The sequence below is a fragment of the Cynocephalus volans genome, chromosome 6 (assembly GCF_027409185.1).
Source record: "Cynocephalus volans isolate mCynVol1 chromosome 6, mCynVol1.pri, whole genome shotgun sequence".
Lineage (NCBI taxonomy): Eukaryota > Metazoa > Chordata > Mammalia > Dermoptera > Cynocephalidae > Cynocephalus > Cynocephalus volans.
The window spans coordinates 99,560,544-99,579,169 of NC_084465.1; the positions used below are offsets into that span (position 1 = coordinate 99,560,544).

The following is an 18,626-nucleotide window of genomic DNA, read 5'->3' on the forward strand; positions in this document are numbered from 1 at the left end:
TCCCATATACACCTCAATGGTCACACTAAGCTAAAAGAGAGGCTGTGAAATGCAATCTTGATTCTGGGCAGCCACGTTCCAGCTAAAGGTTGGAAGTTCTGTTCCTAAGCGTGAGGAGGAGATCAGACACGGAGGGAGAAGTAGAAGCCTGCTCGCGGCTTTGGAGGAAAAGTGACTCCATCCTCTGTGGCCATGGGGAGGCTCTTCCCAGGCAGATTAGCTGCTGCTACTATCATGGGGGGACCTAGTAAGTGGAGAGAGATGAGAATTAATGGGTAGAATTGGCTCTACCTGGAGTTCTGAGGGTGGGAAAGAAGGGTTTCCCCTAACACGTGGGCACAATGTGTGGCATGTAAGTACTCAGCTGGTGATAGTTTGGAATCCACACCAGGACCCCATTACAGATTAGAAGAGGTGAACTTGCCCTGCACATCTTGGAGCCGAATCATCAGCATCGGTGTGTGCTTTCCTTCCTCAGGTCTAACTCCCTGTGCAAGCAAATTCCTATGATGCCACCTCCGAGGGGACAGCTGTCCCAAGTTCCATGTTCCTTCCCTTCTGATCTTGGAACTTAGAGCCTTTGATCTGGAACCCTCCAAGGCGCCCACCTGCCTGTCCAACTGGCTCCGTCGGCCCTTCCAGCACATAGCAATGGTGGAAGTGGGAGGCTGAAATCATCCCTGAGGCTTCTGAGGATGGCTGATGTGCCTTTTCATCTGCTCTTAGGGTCTCCAGGCACAAATCAAAAGGCTGGAAATGAGCAAGGTGGATAAAATCACGATGGAGCAGGAGCTGAAGGAGGTGTGTGAGTGGTGTCTCTGCCTTACTCAGTCCCCATCCTGAGCCCCCACTCCCCGTCTTGAGCCCCTACTCCCATCCTGAGCCCCCACTCCCCATCCTGAGCCCTGCTCCCACCCTGATTTCCTGCTGCCCATCCTGAGCCCTGTTCCCCTCCTGAGCTCCTGCTCCCATCCTGAGCCCAGACTCGCCATTCTGCCCCAGCTCCCCATCCTTAGTCACGACTCTCCCACCTGGGGAAACCGAATCATCTGGGCAAAGCCAGGCAGAGACCTTCCAGCTTTTCCTTCTGCCTTTATCCATATAGAAAGGTTGAGGGAACTTCTCAAAAGTTGTCCCATTAACTCCTATTTTCCATGACTCAGGATTAGTGACACCGTGTTCTGTGAACTTAAAAATCAAGCATCAACTTCCCTGTTCCAGGAAAACCTTGACTTAGATCTCAAGGTTGTGTTTGAACCAGCATAGACCCCAAGGCTGAATTTAAGCCAAGACTAAAAGTCCAGGGTCCTGAACTAGAAAAATTGACCACAGGGGTCCGATATCTCCTGGCTTCCCCAGCTCACACTCCAGCAGCCCCGACTCCCTGAGCTCTCATAGAGCTTAACCCTCTCTCCATAGAAAGCCGACAGGAGCACCCTGGCCAGTAAGGCAAGCCGGGCCGACCTGGAGACAGTGGCAACGGAGCTGAATGAGGTGATTCAGGACATGCTGTTCAGGGTCACAACCCACGAAGATGACTGGAGGACAAGTGTTAATAAGCTCAGCAAAGACTTGAACACCAAGGTGAGTGTCCCTGTGTTCGTTGTCACTTGCTGCATGATGAATCACCCTAGAACTTAGCAGCTTCAGCCAACATTCACAACCTCTGAGGGGCTAGAGTCTGGGAGCTGCTTAGCTGGGTGGCTCAGGGTGACCCATGGCTGTGTCATCTGAAGGCATGACTGGGGCTGGAGGAGCCACTTTGAAGATGGTGACCTTGCGTGGCTGTTGGTTAGACTCCTCCATTCCTCATCACGTGAACGACTCCTTAGGGCTGCTTGAATGGCCTCATGACAGCTGACATCCTCCAGAACAAATGACCCAAGAGAGCAAGAGAGAAGCTGCGATGTCTTATGACTTAGCCACAGGAGTCCACCTCCATCGCTTTTGTAATATCCTGTTGGTTACATAAGTCAGCCCTATTCAATGTGGGAGTGGACTACTCAATGGTGTGAGTACCCAGAGGGATAGTTGGGGACCATCTTGCAAGCTGACCACCACACCTCTACTGGCTGGGCAAGCAAAGGGACATGTGGGGTGCAGAAGAGGAGTCTGCAGAGAGACCATGCTGGTCATTCATTCATTCATTCATCACTTACTGACTGCCTGTGATGTGCCAGACCTTGGGGAAGTGTCAATGAGGAGTCACAGCCCCTGCCTCAATTTGTACAGTCTAATAGAGAGACAGGGACAGTAAGATCAACAATTGCAGTGCTACATGGTTCTGGCAACTGAAGTGGCTAGAATGGCCAGAAGAGCTTGGGTGGAGAATCTGGCAGCTCCCGTTTGAGTCCAGCTCCCCCATGAGCAGGAGCATGCACTGAGAAAACTTATATAGCCTCGCCAAGGCTCAGTTTGCTCCTCTGTGAAATGGGAATTTATTCATTTATCAGCTATGCATTGGGTACCTGGAATGCTAGTCACTGGGGATCCAGCATGAACAAAACAGATAGTGGTCTTTGCAGAGATGTATTATCAAATAAATTACACAAATCAATGCAAAATTACAGCTGGATGACAGTTCACAGAACAACTGACCTGTTTTTCTTCAATAATTCAATGGTGTTACAATACCAAGGTCAAGGGTTTGGCCAGCTGCCAAAAAAAATAAATAAATAAAATAATAATAATTAAATGGGAGGCGGGTAAGTGGACAGAGAGATTACTCTAGATTAAGGGTCTTAGAAGAAAAAACAACTAAATGCAAATGAAGAGACTTTACTTGTTTCCTTGTTCAGTTGCACCAACTCTACAAATGGGCTGGGAAGGAGATCCGGGAATTACCGTTCACTGTGTTAGATGTGGTGATGGGACTGTGGTTATGTGTGAAAACGTCCTCATCTTTTAGAGATAATTACTCAAATATTTATGAGTCAAATGTCATGATTTTTGTAACTTTAAAAAAATACTCCATTGAGGGGCTGGCCAGTTAGCTCAGTTGGTTAGAGCATGGTGTTACAACAGCAAGGTCAAGGGTTCGATCCCTGTACTGGCCAGCTGTCAAAAAAACAAAAACAAAAAAAAGAAGGCAAATATAACAACATATTAATAATTATTATATCTAGGTGGTGGATATATGGGAGTTAATTATTCTAGTCTTTCTACTTCTATGTTTGCAATTTTTCCTAAGAAAAGGCTTTTTTTATTGTAGTTGTTTTAAGTGATCCTGTACTCATTGCTTTACTTTTCTTTCTATATTTTTAATTGTGGCAAAATTCGCATACATAAAATTAACCATTACCCATTTAAAAGTGAACAGATTAATGGCATTTAGTGCATTCACAGTGGTGCCACTATCACCTCTGTCTAGTTCTAGGACATTTTCATCACCCCCAGAGGAGACCCCACACCTATTAGGCAGTCCCTCCACATTCCCCTCTCCCCCAGCCTCTGGCAACCACTTCTTCTCTATGGATTTGCCTGTTCTAGACATTTCATATAAATGGAATCATACAGTATGTGAACTTTCGTGTCTGGCTTCTTTCACTTAGCATAAGGTTTTCGAGGTTCATTTATGTTGTAGTGTAGATCAGACCTTCACTTCCTATGCCCAAGGAAGATGCAAACATATGTCCACATAAAAACTTGTACCTGAATGTTCGTAGCAGTATTAGTCACTATAGTCAAAGGTGGAAACAACCCAAGTGTCCATCCACAGATTAATTAATAAACAAAATGTGACCCATCCATATGATGGAGTACAGTTTTGTCATAATAGTCCAAGCTACATGATAGGTAGCATGAATGCATGCACACGTGCTACAATACTGATGAACCAGGAAAACCTCATGCTGAGTAAATGAGACCAGACACAAAAGGCCACTTATTACATAATTCCATTTATATTAAATGTCTGTAGTAGGCGAATCCATAGGGACAGAAAGTAGGTTAGTGATTGCCTATGGTTGGGGGTTAGGGAGGAAATGGGGGTGATTGGTAATGGGTATGGGGTTTTATTTGGGAGTGCTGCAAATGTTCTAAAATTGATTACGATGGTTGCACATCTGTGAATACACTAACAGTCATTGAGTTATTTTACTTTAGGATCTTTAAGATGGAGAGCACCCCTCCAATGATTAGGAGAGACACAGATGGAAAGAAAGATTTTATTACTTACAGGTCCCTGGTGGGTACATGGCATGCCGAGGCCACACACATGGGGGTCACAGAGCACAGGCAGGGAGAGAGAGAGAGGGACCTGTGGGCCAGCACCTTTACTGGGTACAAGGGGTACCCAAACAGATTTCCTGCGGGGGATTTGAATTGGTGAAATTAAAGCAAGCAGTGACTGTGAGGTGACCCCACAGGGAAGTGGTCACCAGGGAGCAGTGTCTAAAGCATGTATCTGGATCAACCACACTGAGGAAATGGAGGTGGAGAGGCGGGAGATGGTGTAGAACTGGAAACCATGCCTTGCTTCTGGTACAAGAGAGTCTGACTTATATTTAAAACATATGCTGAGGAGGGTGACTATCATTATCAATGATCTATTCAGTACTTTCAATGAGCTGGAAGAGAGGATTTTGAATGTTCCCAACACAGAGATGTGATAAATGTTTGAGGTAATGGATATATCAATTGACCTGATTGGATCATTACATGTTGTATACATGTATGGAAATATCACACAGTAGTACCCCACAAATATGTACAATTTCAAAAATAATATTCATTAAAATAAAATAAAATGGATGCCAAGGCAACATAAAATTATAAGAATTTACTACAACCCTCAATAAATGTGTGTTGAATGTTGAATATCAGGTGCATGGGGAACACTGGGAAAGATGTTTCTGAGGTCTCCAGGCCTGCGGTTGAGCAGGAGGTTTGGTTTGGTCTCTTGGAGGCAGTAGCTGATGGTGTTTTTTGCCTTGGCTGCTGGGGAGCTCCCATCTCCCCGTAGCGTCTATTAGGGGTATGAACCTCAACCCTTTCCTGGACTACCTCCCTATTTGTGTTTAATCTTGTTACACTCTACGTAACTTTGCAAATCCTTTTCTGGAAGGATGCAGGGTGTAAATTAAGTGACAGGACTCTCCTTCCTTCCCTTTGGCTGTTGGCAGCTAGTCCACAGTGATCTGGATTCCCTGAAGAAAGAAATGGAAGAGGTCTGGAAGGTAGTCAGGAAGCTGCTGGTCGAGGGCCTCCGATTCAACCCCGACAGTGCTGCCGGCTTTAGGAAGTGAGTGCAGGGGCCTCAGAGCCCCTCCCCGGCAGGGTGCAGATCCCAGGGGTTCTCAGAGGAAGGATTCCAGACCTGTGGACACGGGGCAGCAGGCGGGGCGTCTGGGATGGGGCCGAGAGCTCCGAGGGGCACAGAGTAGGCAGCTCTGGCCTCGGCTGGCAGAGGGGACTCCAAAGTCCTTTTACCGCAAATGAGGAAACTGAGGCTCAAAGAGGGAAGGGGCCGTGCAGGGCCATGCAGGGGGCTTGGACAGATCTGGTGCCCGAGCCAGGTCCCCTGCATCTCCCAGACAGCACCCCAGGCAGAGGGACCCAGTGTTTGTGGGGCTCCTGTCCTCGGGTCAGCCCTCACATGCCCGCAGCTGCCCACCGTGAAGGGTCGTTCTCCCGAAGGCCTGTGGTTTTAAAGACCATTCCTCATGTTCGGGGCGGCGGGCGGGGGTCTGCGGGGTCTGCGGGGCTGAGCCGGCCTCGGGGGTGGGGGGCGTGGCCCCGCGGCACAGGCGGACCCCAACCGGCGCTGTGTCTTTCAGGAAGCTGTTTGAGAGGGTGAAATGCATTTCCTGCGATCGGCCAGTGGAGATGATGACCGGCCCGTGAGTACCGTCGCGGGGGGCTCCCGACGCCGCGGCCAGACCTGCGGGGCTTGCGAGGGTCTGCGGACGTCACCGACATGCAACCATGTAGGCTGTCCTGCAGACGACACGTGTGCACACACTCGTAGACCCCGTCCTGCAGACGTCCCTTACATGCACATCCGTTTACACCGTTCTGCAGATGTCACGTGTCTACACACCCATAGGCATCGTTCTACAGCTATCTAGTATATACACGTCCTTGTACACCATTCCACAGACATGACGTATGTACACATCCATATACATCATCCTGTAGACAGCATGTCGTTTGCTCCGTGTCCCACTTGTGAGTGATCCCCGGGGGCGGGGGGGGGGGGCGCTGTCCTTTTCCTTCACCAACTCTCTGGAGTACTAGGTACTAGGGACCAGGTCAATACACACACACACACACACACACACACACAGACACACACACACACACACACAGAGACACACACACACACATACACACACACATACACACACACACATAGACACACACACACACATACACATAGACAGACACACACACACACATACACACACACATAGACACACACACACATACACACATACACACACACATAGACACACACACACATACACACACACACGTAGACACACACACATACACACATACACACACACATAGACACACACACACATACACACACACATACACACACAGACACACACACACATAGACACACACACATACACACGCACACACACACATACACACACACACACACACGATGGAAAGAATTGTTGTGGAAAAAAAGCAGAACTTTGTTGTACTTCCTTGCACTTATTTTTTATAAAAGCCTATTTTTTTCATTTGAGGTGAAATTCATATAACATAAAATGAACCATTTTAAAGTGAACAATTCAGTGGCATTTAGCACATTCACAGCATTGTGTACCTACTGCCTCTGTCTAATTCCAGATCTCTACTGAGTCCCCCAGAAGGAAACCCCCAGCCCATTAGTGGTCCCTCGCCACTCCTCCTCCCCTTAGTCTCTGGCCACCACTACTCTACTTTCTGACTCTACAGATTTGCCTTTTCTGGATGTTTTGTATAAATGGAATCTTACAATATGTGGCCTTTATATCTGGCTTCTTTCACTCAGCGTGATGTTTCTGAGGTTTATCCACGTTGTAGCGTGAGTCAGCACTTCATTCCTCTTTTGTGGCTGAGTAAGATTCCGTTGTGTGGCTAGACCACATTTGCATTACCTATTCATCATTTTATGGACAGTTGAGTTGTTTCCACCTTTTAGCTATTGTGGATAATGGTGCCAATGAACATTCCTGTACATGTATTTGTTTGAATATCTGTTTTCAATTCTTTTGGGTATAAACCCACAAGAAGAAGTGCTGGGTTGCATGGGAACTCGATGGTGAACTTTTTGAGGAACTCAGACTATAATCTGTCCTGAGCACCAGGACCTTGCAGGGCATCTACAGTGCCAACCTGATGACCCATGAAGCTTATCACCACCTGATGCCAGCTCGTGTTCACAGAGGGGCTTTGGAGCATCAACTGAAAATTTTCTTTCAAACCACATGTATCTAGTTGCAGCATTATTTATAACAGTAAAAAAATTGGAGACAACGTGAAATGCTAAATGAGTTACAGTACATTCCTATCAGCCAATATAAACCATTTCGTAGATGAACACTGTCCAGTAGAATGACCTGCAGTGTGGAGATGGTCTATAGCTGTGCCGTCCAGTGCAGGAGCCACTGGTCACATGTGGCTGCTGAGCACTAGAAATATGGCTAATGTGACTCAGAAACTGAATTTTAAATTGTATTTAAGTTTGGGCTGGCCCGTGGCTCACTCAGGAGAGTGCGGTGCTGATAACACCAAGGCCCTGGGTTCGGATGATGGCCGGTTGGCTCATTGGGTGAGCGTGGTGCTGACAACACCAAGTCAAGGGTTAAAATCCCCTTACCGGTCATCTTTAAAAAAAAAAAAAAAATTGTATTTAAGTTTAGTTAATTTAAATGTAAACTCAAACAGCCACATGTGGTCAGGGGCTACTGTATTGGATAGCATGGTTGTGGAAGAATATTTAATGACCTAGAAAAATGCAATAAATTAAATGAGAATATCAAGTAGCATGTGTGTCATGATCTTATTTTTGCCTTAAAAGTTGCATAAACATGGAAAAACACATATCAAAATCTTTGTGACATGGTTACAGTGATTTGTTTCTTTGTGCTTTTTCATACTTTCTAAAATGTTGACAATTTGAATGACTGAAAAACGTTACTGTGGCTTAACATACGTACAGTAAAGTTCATAAATATGGATGGCACAGTTTGATGAAGTTTTACAGTGTATACAGCTGGGTAACCACTGCTAGATCCAGAGGCAGAGCAGTTCTAGCTCCCTAAGAAAGCTGTTATGTTTTCCTTTATTTTTATTTCTTTACTGAGGCAAAATACACACGACATAAAATTAACCTTTTTGGTTTTTTGGCTGCTGTCTGGGTACCATACAGGGATCAAATTTTGGACCTTGGTGTTAGCAGTACCGCACTCTAACCTACTGAGCTGACCAACCAGCCCCAAATGAACCATTTTAAAGTGAACAGTTCAGTGGCATTTAGCACATCCACAGCACTGTGCAACCAGCACCTCTAGTGGTGGAGAATTTTCATCCCCCGCAAAGGAAACCTCGAAGCTGTCTCTCCTCATCTTCCCATCTGGCCCCCAAGCAACTACCAATCTGTGTCCCATTTCTAGGATTTACCTATTCTGCTCTATACCTTTATAATCAGAACAATTATTTTTTGTGTCTTATGATGGTTATCAGGGCTCCTCAGAGCCCTTACATGGCAGCCCTGTGCTGTGGATATTTCCAGAAAGAAAGTCAGAGGATGGGCGAGCCATCCTTCCTTCTGTACACCTCCTTCCTTCTGCTAGGGAGGCTTACTGGAGGAGGTGGGAGCCCTGTGCTGGCCACATGCACCTCCCACAGCCCTTGCCATGCTCTTGTCCTCCAACAGACAGCTGATCACCATCCGCAAAGCCCACCTGCTGTCACGGCTGCGGCCGGCCAGTGCCAACAGTTACGAATACCTGCAGCGACAACAGATGAGGTGAGCAGGCCGGATCCTCCCCAGGAAGGTCACTCTGGAGTCTGGAAACCCCATTCCTGCAGATTCATCCTCCAGTACCCAGAGCCAAAGACTGTCCCAGGGCATCACCAGCTGTCTGCAAGGGAGACGTCCCGGGAGGTGGCTGGGGTGCAGACAGGCATGTGAGATGACCGTAGAGGAGAGAACTGATGTGTTTACTGGGCATCTGTTGTGAGCCAGGAACTGCTTGGCGCTTCCCTGGGAGGGTTTCTCATCTAAATCTCCCACCACACCATGAGCTAGGATTAGTATGCCTGTTGGAGGAGATAGGGAATGACCGAGGCCCCTGGGGAGCCCTTGCTGTGGCCCAGCAGGTGCCGTACTAAGCTAATCATATACCCGGCCTGGTTGAGTCCTTACAACTTCCCTTGAGGTATACTCTATTATCATCTCATTTCACATTTGAAGAAACTGAGGCTCAGAGAACTTAAGTGGCCTGCCTGAGGTCATGGCTAGTAAGGGGCAGAGCTGGTCCCCAAACCTGCAGGTTCCCACTGCACCCAGTTGGCTCCACCCCCCAACCTCCTGGTACTGCAGGGCTCCTTGGGTCCTTCTGGCAGCCAGCTCTGCAGGGAGGTCTGGCCAGGAGGGGGAAGAATGGCTGAATAGTGACCACAGCCCTGCGAAGGGAGGGACTTGGGGGCCTGAGCTGACCCTCCACCCTCCCTTGCCTGACTCCTTGAGGTCCAGAGATCAGAAGCACGTGCTTGCAGGCCAGGCCAGGGCTCCAGGTGTGGGGAGGTCTGGGATCTCCAGGTGGCAGCTGACCCACGGCCCCACCCCAGGGAACAGCAGCGGCTGCAGCTCCAGGCCCTTGGAGTCCAGGAGGAGAGCCTGGACTCCCAGAACTCCCAGCAGGACTGGGGAGACGGTCCAAGAAACACCACTGACTTGTGCAACCTATCAACACTCTACCCCTATGGGGATCCCCAAATGATGGACTATGACACCGTGAGTCTGGCCCTGGCCTCCTTCATGGAGTGGACTTCCCAGCACCTCAGCCCCAGGCCTGGGGCCAGGCCCTGAGCGGCGGGCAGCCCTGGGGAGGCTGTGCTGTGTCTTCTAGGTCTCTCTGTGTGCTACAGTGGGGCAAGGGGACTCCCTGACCCAGACCCCGGGCTGTCTAACAGGCTGAGGTGGACATCCTGGGAGTGGATGGTATCCTGTACAAAGGCCGAATGAACAGCCAGATTGGGGCTCAGCCCTTGACCACCATAGAGAAGAAGCTGGCAGGTGAGGGGCATTGGGCCCTCCTGGGCACCCCTGTCCTGGTTCCTGGTTCTGCTGGGCTGGCCAAGGGCACGCAGGCAGGGCCCAGAGCCAGTGCCATCCTTGATTGGGGAGCCCTCACACAATACTCCCCAGATCGGACAGCAGCTTGTGATAAAGGACACTGGCCTAGGGAGGGGTGTGGGCTGGTCTTCCCAAAGAAGGGATGCTGGGCTGGTGATGGGACAGTCATAACAAGGGACATCAGTCCATGGAGGAGGGACTGGCTGGCTGCCTTGAAGCCTTTGAAGGGGAAATAGACGTTAGCAGGATGAAGGGGACTGGTCCAGGTGGAGGGAATAGCAGGTGCAAAGGCCCTGTGGTGGGTGGAAGCCAGGCACAAATAGGGACTCAGGAAGACCAGTCTACCTGGAGTGCAGAGACTGGGGTGGGGCTAAGGGCAATGGCCTCCACACCCACCACACCCCTGCCACACATCCAGGCCTTTGCCAGTCCCACGGGGGCCACTGAGGACATTCGAGGGCCATCAGCCAGCCTGTGGCCTCACGATGCCAGCACAGAGGAGCACTGATCCCCAGTGACGGGGCCCCAGCAAGAACATGGCCCCTTCTTGTGTCTTCAAAGAGCATTACTCTGGCCCTTTCTGCCATTGTCACGTCTTCTCTGGCTCTGATCCTCCTGCCTCCCTCTTATAAAGACCCTTGTGATTACACTTAGGGCCCACCTGGATAATTTGGCATAATCTCCCCATCTCAAGATCCTTACCTTATTAAATCTTCCTTTCACATTAAGGTAATGATCACAGGTTCCAGGGATTAGGATGGGTGGCCGCTCGTGGCCATGGTGATTCTTGGCTGGACAGGGAGAAGTAGGGGCTTTAGGTTCAGAAGTGAAGGACGGAGGCAGAGCCAAAGGCCACAAGTTGTGCGGTTCCATTTCTGTGAAATGTCCAGAGTAGGGAAATCTACAGAGACAATGCAGACTGGTGGTTACCTGTGGCTGTGGGAGGGGGAGTGGAGAGTGACAGCTTCATGGGGACTGAGGTGCTTTTCCAATGTTCTGGAATGAGAGAGAGGTGATGATTGTGCAACACTGTGAATGCACTAAATTCCACATCTGTGCACTTCAAAATGGTTCATTTTATGGTATGTGAATTTTACTGCAAAAAAATGCAAAAAAAAAAAAAAGATGAAGGACAGGAAGATGGGGCCAGGGTCATTTTGATGGTGGTCTAGCCCTAGAGGGACTAGCTAAAGAACTGCCAGACACCCAAACTGTAAATAGTCCCACCAGCATTTCATCTCTGTCTTCTGTGCTAAAACTTCGCTGTCCTGTCTGGCCTGGACTTACTTTCAAAAAGCCTCTTTTTCTCTCTTAACCTTGAGCAGCTCAAGAAGGCGGGAGGGCAGAGCATCTTCCATGAAGAAAAGGGTGGGGGGTTGAGTGTGTAGAGGGGCCAGAGGGCAGGACGGTGCTCGGGGACATGGGACTCTGATGAGCCCCCTCCCCAATTCCTATCTCTTCCCCATTTTTTTTCTGCTAAGCTGTGAAGGTTCCTTGTCCACCGTCTCGAAACCTGTATGACAGCATGCGCTCCAGTGTCTTATTAGAAGCCATCTACCCCCGTGAGTGCCTGTCCCCCAACTCCCTGGCCAGCTGGGATTCTGGCAGGGTCTCTGGTTCCTCCTCATCCCCTCCATTCCCCCACCCCAGCCTGGTCTCCCGTCCCACACCTCCTCCACCTCTGCACACTGGCAGCCACCTGCCCTTCAAGCGGCCCCCACCCATCATACCACTCCCTGGCCAGGGATGTGGGGCCATCCTTTTTCACCCTTAGGGGAGCTTCCTGGCCCCAGGCGCCGTCCCAGAGGCCCAGGCTGGGCATCTGTCCCCAGCTGTCCACTCAGCTGCAGCGGTGGGACAGACAGGCCTCTCTGCCAGAGGCCCCTGAGTCTGGCTGGGAGACACTGAGCTCACGAGCTCCTCTGATTTGTTACCACTATGCACCAGGCATCTGGTGGCACTTTTCAGTTTACAAAGCATCTTCTCCCTTATCTCATCTGATCCTCACCCCAACTTCCTGAGGTACTGTTAATCCCATTCCAAAGTCGAGGGAGCTGAGAGTCAGTGACCTTGAGCTGTGGCCCAAAGTCACAGAGCTGGTGAGTGGGGACCTGAGCCCACATCACTGGACACCAAGCCTCAAGATCTGCTCCACTTCAACATCTGTTTCCGGTGTCATTTCATTGGGTCACCCCCCTAGGAAGTCAGGGTGCCAGGGACCGGGTGGGGCATGGTCCCTGGCCCTGGCGTGGGCTGTAAGGCACTTCCAGTCTTGGGCTTCTCTCCTTAGTGGGATGACCCCATCAGGCCAGTGTTTCTCAGTCATGTTCTTGGGACACACTTCGGGTTTCTCCTGCCTCTCCCAGTCCTGGATCCCGCCACTGGCACCAAATCAGCCCCCTTGGGCCCTCACCCGACAATGCCAGCTCAGCTGCCATCCCTGCCACCCCTGCCACCGCTGATCCCACCCCCGCGAGACCCCCAGCAGACTCCAGGGCCCACCAGCTACTCAATATCTCTTCCCAAGTCCCAAGCCAGCATGTAGCCCACCGAGGAGCCTGCCAGCCGGTGAGCCCCACCACCCCGCGTCCCCTCCATTCCCCTGGCTAAGACCTGGGGCCCTGAGCCTGGCCTGGGAGACAGTGCAGCAGCCCTGGATATAGGAGAGGGGTCCGGAAAAGGGATCCCCCATGTTGACCTACTGGCTGTTTTAACTCTAAGTATATAAATACAAACAATATAATCCTTATTATACATTTTCATGGAGAACACAGCTTTCTAGAGTGAATTTTCTACCAAACCAATTTAATTCCTGGACCAATTTTCAATACAACACAGTTAAAGTGGTTTTAAACAATCACTTTCCTTTTTATTTGCTGAAATGATTTCATCAGAATCAGTTCCAATTACAGCTGCTGCTGCTGTACATTTTACATGGGGGCCATTATTTCTACTAAGACCGATTTTCCCATGGGAACCAAATTTTACTGTGTGCATCCTTTTAAAAATTTATTTCATGTTGATTATTTCTGCCAGGAATTACTGCTATGAACTGGATTCTTTACAAAACCTGATTGTTTATATTTATTCCATGGTTAATCCACGAGGAGATTGGTGGATGCCCTGGAATGTTCCAGGGCTTTTCTGTGCCATCTGAGGCTGGGGCCCTGCACGCCTGTTTTGAGCCTTTCCAGTTCTGTGCTTGCTGCCCATGCACCTGGTGGAAAAAGAGAAAACCATGAAGTCGCAGCATCTCGCTGTGGCGATTTAGTGACTAGCCTTGGCACACAGAGTGGAGGCCTCAGACCCAGGCCCACCTCTTCTGGGCTCAGGAACCTTCTGGCTTGATTCGTTCCCCTTCTGTCCATTCACTGTCCTCCCTTCCTCTCTCTCTATGTCTTGCACCTCCTCTCTAGCTCTGCCATTCAACCTTCTCTCCTGTTTCTATCCCATTCCACAGAGACTGAAACAGCTCCCCTCTGCACAGGTTTGGGGCATGATGCCTGCCCTGCCCCTAGCGTTCACTAGCTCCCTGGGACAGCATCAGGGAGTTGGGGGCCGATAGGGACAGCTGCCCAGAAGGGAGCTGGAGAGGGGCTCCCTGTTCTTTGCCCCCAGCACCCTGGGGAGAACTGGGAGCTCTGGGCTCTGCTAGGGAGCTGGTGTGGAGGAGGCTCCCCTAGCCTTGGTGACCGTCAGAGTCAGGGGATGCTGCATGCCTGCCCCATTCCTGATGGTCCCCAAGGCCCCTTGCCCAGCTCCTCACCTGAGACCACCTGGCCCTGACTATTCTTTTCTTTCTCCAAGGACTGAGTCCAAGTGAGGCCAAGCTTTTCCTGACCCAGGTGACTCACCTGTCCAAGCCACCCTGGGGGGCACCAGCTGGCACAGCCCTAGCCCCCACCCCCATATTACAGATGAGTATTTTGGGCCACTTCTGCCCAGAATAAAATCTTCCACTTTTCTGACTGTGGATGAGACTGGCCGGCTGCCCTCTGTGGAGGGTGGCCTTGCCTTCTCCGCGTGGGTGGGTGGGACTTGCTGGTCCTGCCTCTGGCCACCCCCCTAGGCTCAGCCTCCTAGAGACCCACAATGAACCTTCCCTTCTCGACCACGTTCTCACAGCAGCAATGCGCCCTGAGCTGCCCCAGCTGTGTGTTGGGCAGACCAGAGTTCCATGGGCAGGGGTGGTGACAGGACAGGCCCAGGGTCACACAGAGAGGCCCCAGCTCTCTGGCCCTGGGCCCAGGAGGCCACACATGCTGGGTACTGAGCACGGTACAAGGGCCCGACTTTCATCCCTCTCCCACTGCAGGGAAGGGAGGTGTGGCCCCAGCTCAGGTAAACTGGGGAGGTGGGGGCTCCTCAGGGGGTACCCCAGACCAGGCCAAAGTAGACGCTTATTCCTGTGTCCTTGACATGCAGACACCCAGGGGCGCTCCCTGTCCCTCCCAGCCCTTATATCTGTCCCGACTCAGCCCCTTCAAAGCTGCCCAAACCAGAGAAATCAGTGTTTGAGTTCATTCCTGCATCCCAGGGAGTGAGGGCCCAGGAGGGTCACCCATCTGCATTCCAACAGGGGTTTGGGAAGGGGGAACTTCAGCCCCACAGCAGGCCAGCTGGGAACAATCCCGGAAGAAGACGGTCCTGTCCCTGGGGTGGGGCAGGCTGGCCTTTGGCCTGGACCCAGGTGGGAGTGGCAGGCACAACCCTTGCCTCCCTGATCCCAGCACAGAGGGGTGCCACTTGCAGGTCTTGGAAGCTGGGAGGGGACAGGTATGCCTGCTCCAGGGGCCCTGGGCAGCTGTCTAGAGCACAGCTTACCTCCTCCCAGCAGGGGTGCAGGGAATGGAGTCAGCAGAACATGGATTTCGGAAGGCTCCGGGCCCAGCCTTTTCCTCCCCCTGCACGAGGGGGATCACCCTCCTGGCCTGGGACATAGCGACAAGGCCAGGCTGGATAGGGAGCAGGAGGACCAATTGTCCTGGTTTGCCTGGGAGTGAAGGGGTTCCCAAAATGCAGACTTTCAGTGTTAAGACAGATTAATTAGTCATGTGGGGCTGCATGAATGGGCTGGGCGGGAAGGGGAGGGAGATGCCTCTTGCAGAGCAGAAGGTCCCACCTTGAGGTGCCACCAGAATGGAGGAAATGCTTGCTGGTGAGCACGCTGCACTGCGAGCCCCAGCCCCACAACCCATCACTGCAAGTGAAAGGTCACTGAACATTTTCTACCTTTCAAAGACCATGAACTCATTAACCCTAAGGTATAAACAACTGAGCACAGAAAACATGTGTTCCAGGCAAGATGATCTGCATTGGAAAAAGGCACCACCAGTATCCAAAGGCAGACAGCCCAAAGGCCAATGTTCAAGCTCTAGAGGGAAGGGCCTTCTGTGCAGGGACTTCTTAGGGAAACTGGAATCACCACATGCTCCCACCCACTTCCTGCTCCACCATCTTGGCTAGTTTGACCACTGACTTTCCATGGATTTGAGGGCTCTAGGCAGAGACCCTCCAAATACATGCAACCACCAGAGAAAGGGTTCTCTCCTTCCCTGCTTCTTCCCTTGCTGGGGATTTCATCAGGATCTGTAGAAAACAACCCCACCAGTATCGACAGCTTTGTTATTCCCAGGAGATCAGAAATTGCTCCCAAAAGAAAAAAATTTGCCCCCAGGCTCCCCAATACCTTGTGCTGTGCCACTAACAAGGCTTGGCTGTTCTGGAAGTGCCCGCCATCCCTGCCCTCTCCAGGAGTTGGCACTCCCCCACCCCAAAAGGAGCTGTGTTCTTCTAAGGCTCATTTGAAGCACATGTAGTGACCAAATATGAGGTGTGGCTACAAAACCCAGAGACCTTTCCAAATGTAGGAACTGGAAATAGTCTTGCTTCAAAAGATCTCCATTTTTTCCTGCGCAGGCCTCCCCCACACCGGGAGGTAGACTAGAGGACCCATATGTCCTCAGTGCCAGGGACCACTGTGAATAGCCTCTCAGACACCGCCAGGGCCACAGCAGCCTGCCTGCCCCCATGTTTGGGGACTGCCCTTGCTACTAGCCTTGGGGACGGTGTGGTTCTCAGTGGGTAGCCGCAGTGTGTCCTGAGAACCCTGGCTGGAGCACTGGGAAGACCCTAGAGACGTGCAGTGGCCCTTGGAGCATCCCCTGAGTCCAAGAGAATCGCGTAGAACAAGCCCTTCTCTTTTTTTTTTTTTTTTTTTGTCATTTTTTCGTGACCAGCACTCAGCCAGTGAGTGCACCGGTCATTCCTATATAGGATCACGAACCCGCGGTGGGAGCGTCGTCGCACTCCCTGCGCAGCACTCTACCGAGTGCGCCACGAGCTCGGCCCGCCCTTCTCTTTTTAAAGCTGTCTAAAGGAGGCTCAGCTGCCCACAGAAAGCATTCATCTGGCCAGGTGCCCCCTCCACCCTCTGAGCACGGTATTTACTTCCATAGCTCCCTTTGGTAAAAAGCAAGATTCCCTTCAGAGGTCCCAGCGGGATGGTCAGCTTCAGCCAGTTGTGGCCTGGAGGAAATTTGGGCCAGATATCCCAATTTTCCAAGATAGATCAGAAATGAGGCTTTTCATAAATCCTCCTTAACATGTTGGCAATCATATTTTTTAAAAAAGTAAAATGCTGTGTGCAAGCGGAACAGCACACACCCAGGTTTGCAAACCTCTCTGATGATGTGCCCTTCCCCCAACAGCAGAGCAGAAGGGTGTCACCCAGGGAGGCCAGCACATGCCAGCCCCACATGCTGCATGTACCCTCCTTGGGAATCAGACACAGCGCTCGAAGCACATTCTTTTGAGCAATATAGAGTGGAATTTTGGAAATAGTCGTTTGGAGCTCAAGTCTGGTGGGCAAGTAGGGGGTGACTTAAGCCCAGAAGAGGCTGATTTTCCTGTGTGTCGCTCAGGCAACTCCCAGGAGGTGCCTGAGATGGAGCACAGCTGAGGGTAGGCCCATGAACATCGGTGCCATTGCTTTTTGGCCTGTTTACACTTGAACATGCAGGAGGCTGTCACTGGCTCCTTTGGTTTTGCTTCTGAGCTTCCAGGTTTGAGGACGTTGCAGGTTTCAGGTTCTCTGTGTCACACTTGACTGGGGCACGTGGCATCTTCCTAGGTCCCCCTCTGGCTCCCAAGTTAATCCACTTCTGCAGCCCTGCCCTGTCCCTGAGAGGGGTTTCCAAGCATCCTGGCAAGGCCTCTGCATCTGCTGCAAATCCTGAGTTCCCAGGCCCCAGCTCCAGCCTCTCCCTCCCCAAAGCTCCCAGTCTGTCCCCTCCTACAAGAAGGCTCTGGTGGGTTCCCACCTTGCCTGGGGCACTTGTTACACATCAGATTCTGGGACTCTTCTCCAGAATAGCTGCCTCAAGGGAGAGGCTGGAGTCTGGGTGTTTCATGATCACCCAGGGGACCCGTATGCTCTACAAGTCTGGGGATCACCAGTCTGGCATCTCCAGATGGTATGAGAGGCGTGTACTGGGCAGCCACATCAGAATCACCTGAGAATGGTTTGTTTTTTTGTTTTCTCTTGGCTGCTGGCCAGGAAGGGGATCCAAACCCTTGACCTTGGTGTTACCAACACTGCATTCTAACCAACTAGCCAGCCCCGGTTTCAGTTTTAATAACAGCTTTAAAGTATAATTGACACACCATAAAGTTCGTCTTTTAAAAGTGTACAGGTGAGTAGTTTTTAGCAGTCACAGATTGATCACCATTATCCACCTGGGAGGTGTTTACAATGGTATGTCAGGGCCTCTTCCAGAGTTCCTGGTGCAGTGGGGCCCAGGAGCCAGCAGGCTGTGCAGTGCAGCCAGGTGTGGGGACCACGGGACCAGAGCAGGGCCTCTCCACACGGCAACTGTGCCCCCAGGGGACATGAGCAATGTCTGCAGATGTTTTTTGGTTGGCACAAGTGGATCCAGTGGAAGCGTTCAGGGATGTTCTCAACATCCTACAGTACACAGGATGGCCCCCACTCCAGGGACGATGATCCAGCCCCAAATGTCAACAGTGTTGAGGTTCAAGAAGCTGGACCTACCGAAAACTCAGATCCCTTCCACCTTAAGGTGACCACCTGAGACCTCCAGGTCCAGCCCACAATGGTCCCCAGAAACAGTAATTGGCTTGGTGGGACAGCCTCAGCTCCAGCATTTTGTAAAGATGTTGTGTAGGGACATTTCTTAAGCTCTAATGTCCATTTGGCACTAAAGATCCTGTCAGAATCAGATTCTGACTCAGGGGGTCTGGGCTGGGGCCCACAGTCCTGTCTCTGACAAGCTCCCACGTGATGCTGCTGGTCTGGGAACCC

General features: G+C 51.1%; 1 protein-coding gene across 1 annotated transcript in view; it reads left to right on the forward strand.

Moving 5' to 3' along the window:
* The window catches only part of C6H16orf96 (chromosome 6 C16orf96 homolog), a 32,988-nt gene extending 20,140 nt beyond the window's left edge, over positions 1 to 12,848 (forward strand). The window contains exons 8-16 of the mRNA XM_063101089.1: positions 727 to 801; positions 1,420 to 1,584; positions 5,124 to 5,242; positions 5,778 to 5,840; positions 8,879 to 8,971; positions 9,796 to 9,961; positions 10,141 to 10,243; positions 11,785 to 11,865; positions 12,670 to 12,848. Coding sequence (XP_062957159.1) covers positions 727 to 801; positions 1,420 to 1,584; positions 5,124 to 5,242; positions 5,778 to 5,840; positions 8,879 to 8,971; positions 9,796 to 9,961; positions 10,141 to 10,243; positions 11,785 to 11,865; positions 12,670 to 12,848 — 1,044 coding nt within the window. The remainder of the gene's footprint in view (positions 1 to 726; positions 802 to 1,419; positions 1,585 to 5,123; positions 5,243 to 5,777; positions 5,841 to 8,878; positions 8,972 to 9,795; positions 9,962 to 10,140; positions 10,244 to 11,784; positions 11,866 to 12,669) is intronic.
* The last annotated feature ends 5,778 nt before the right edge of the window (positions 12,849 to 18,626 follow it).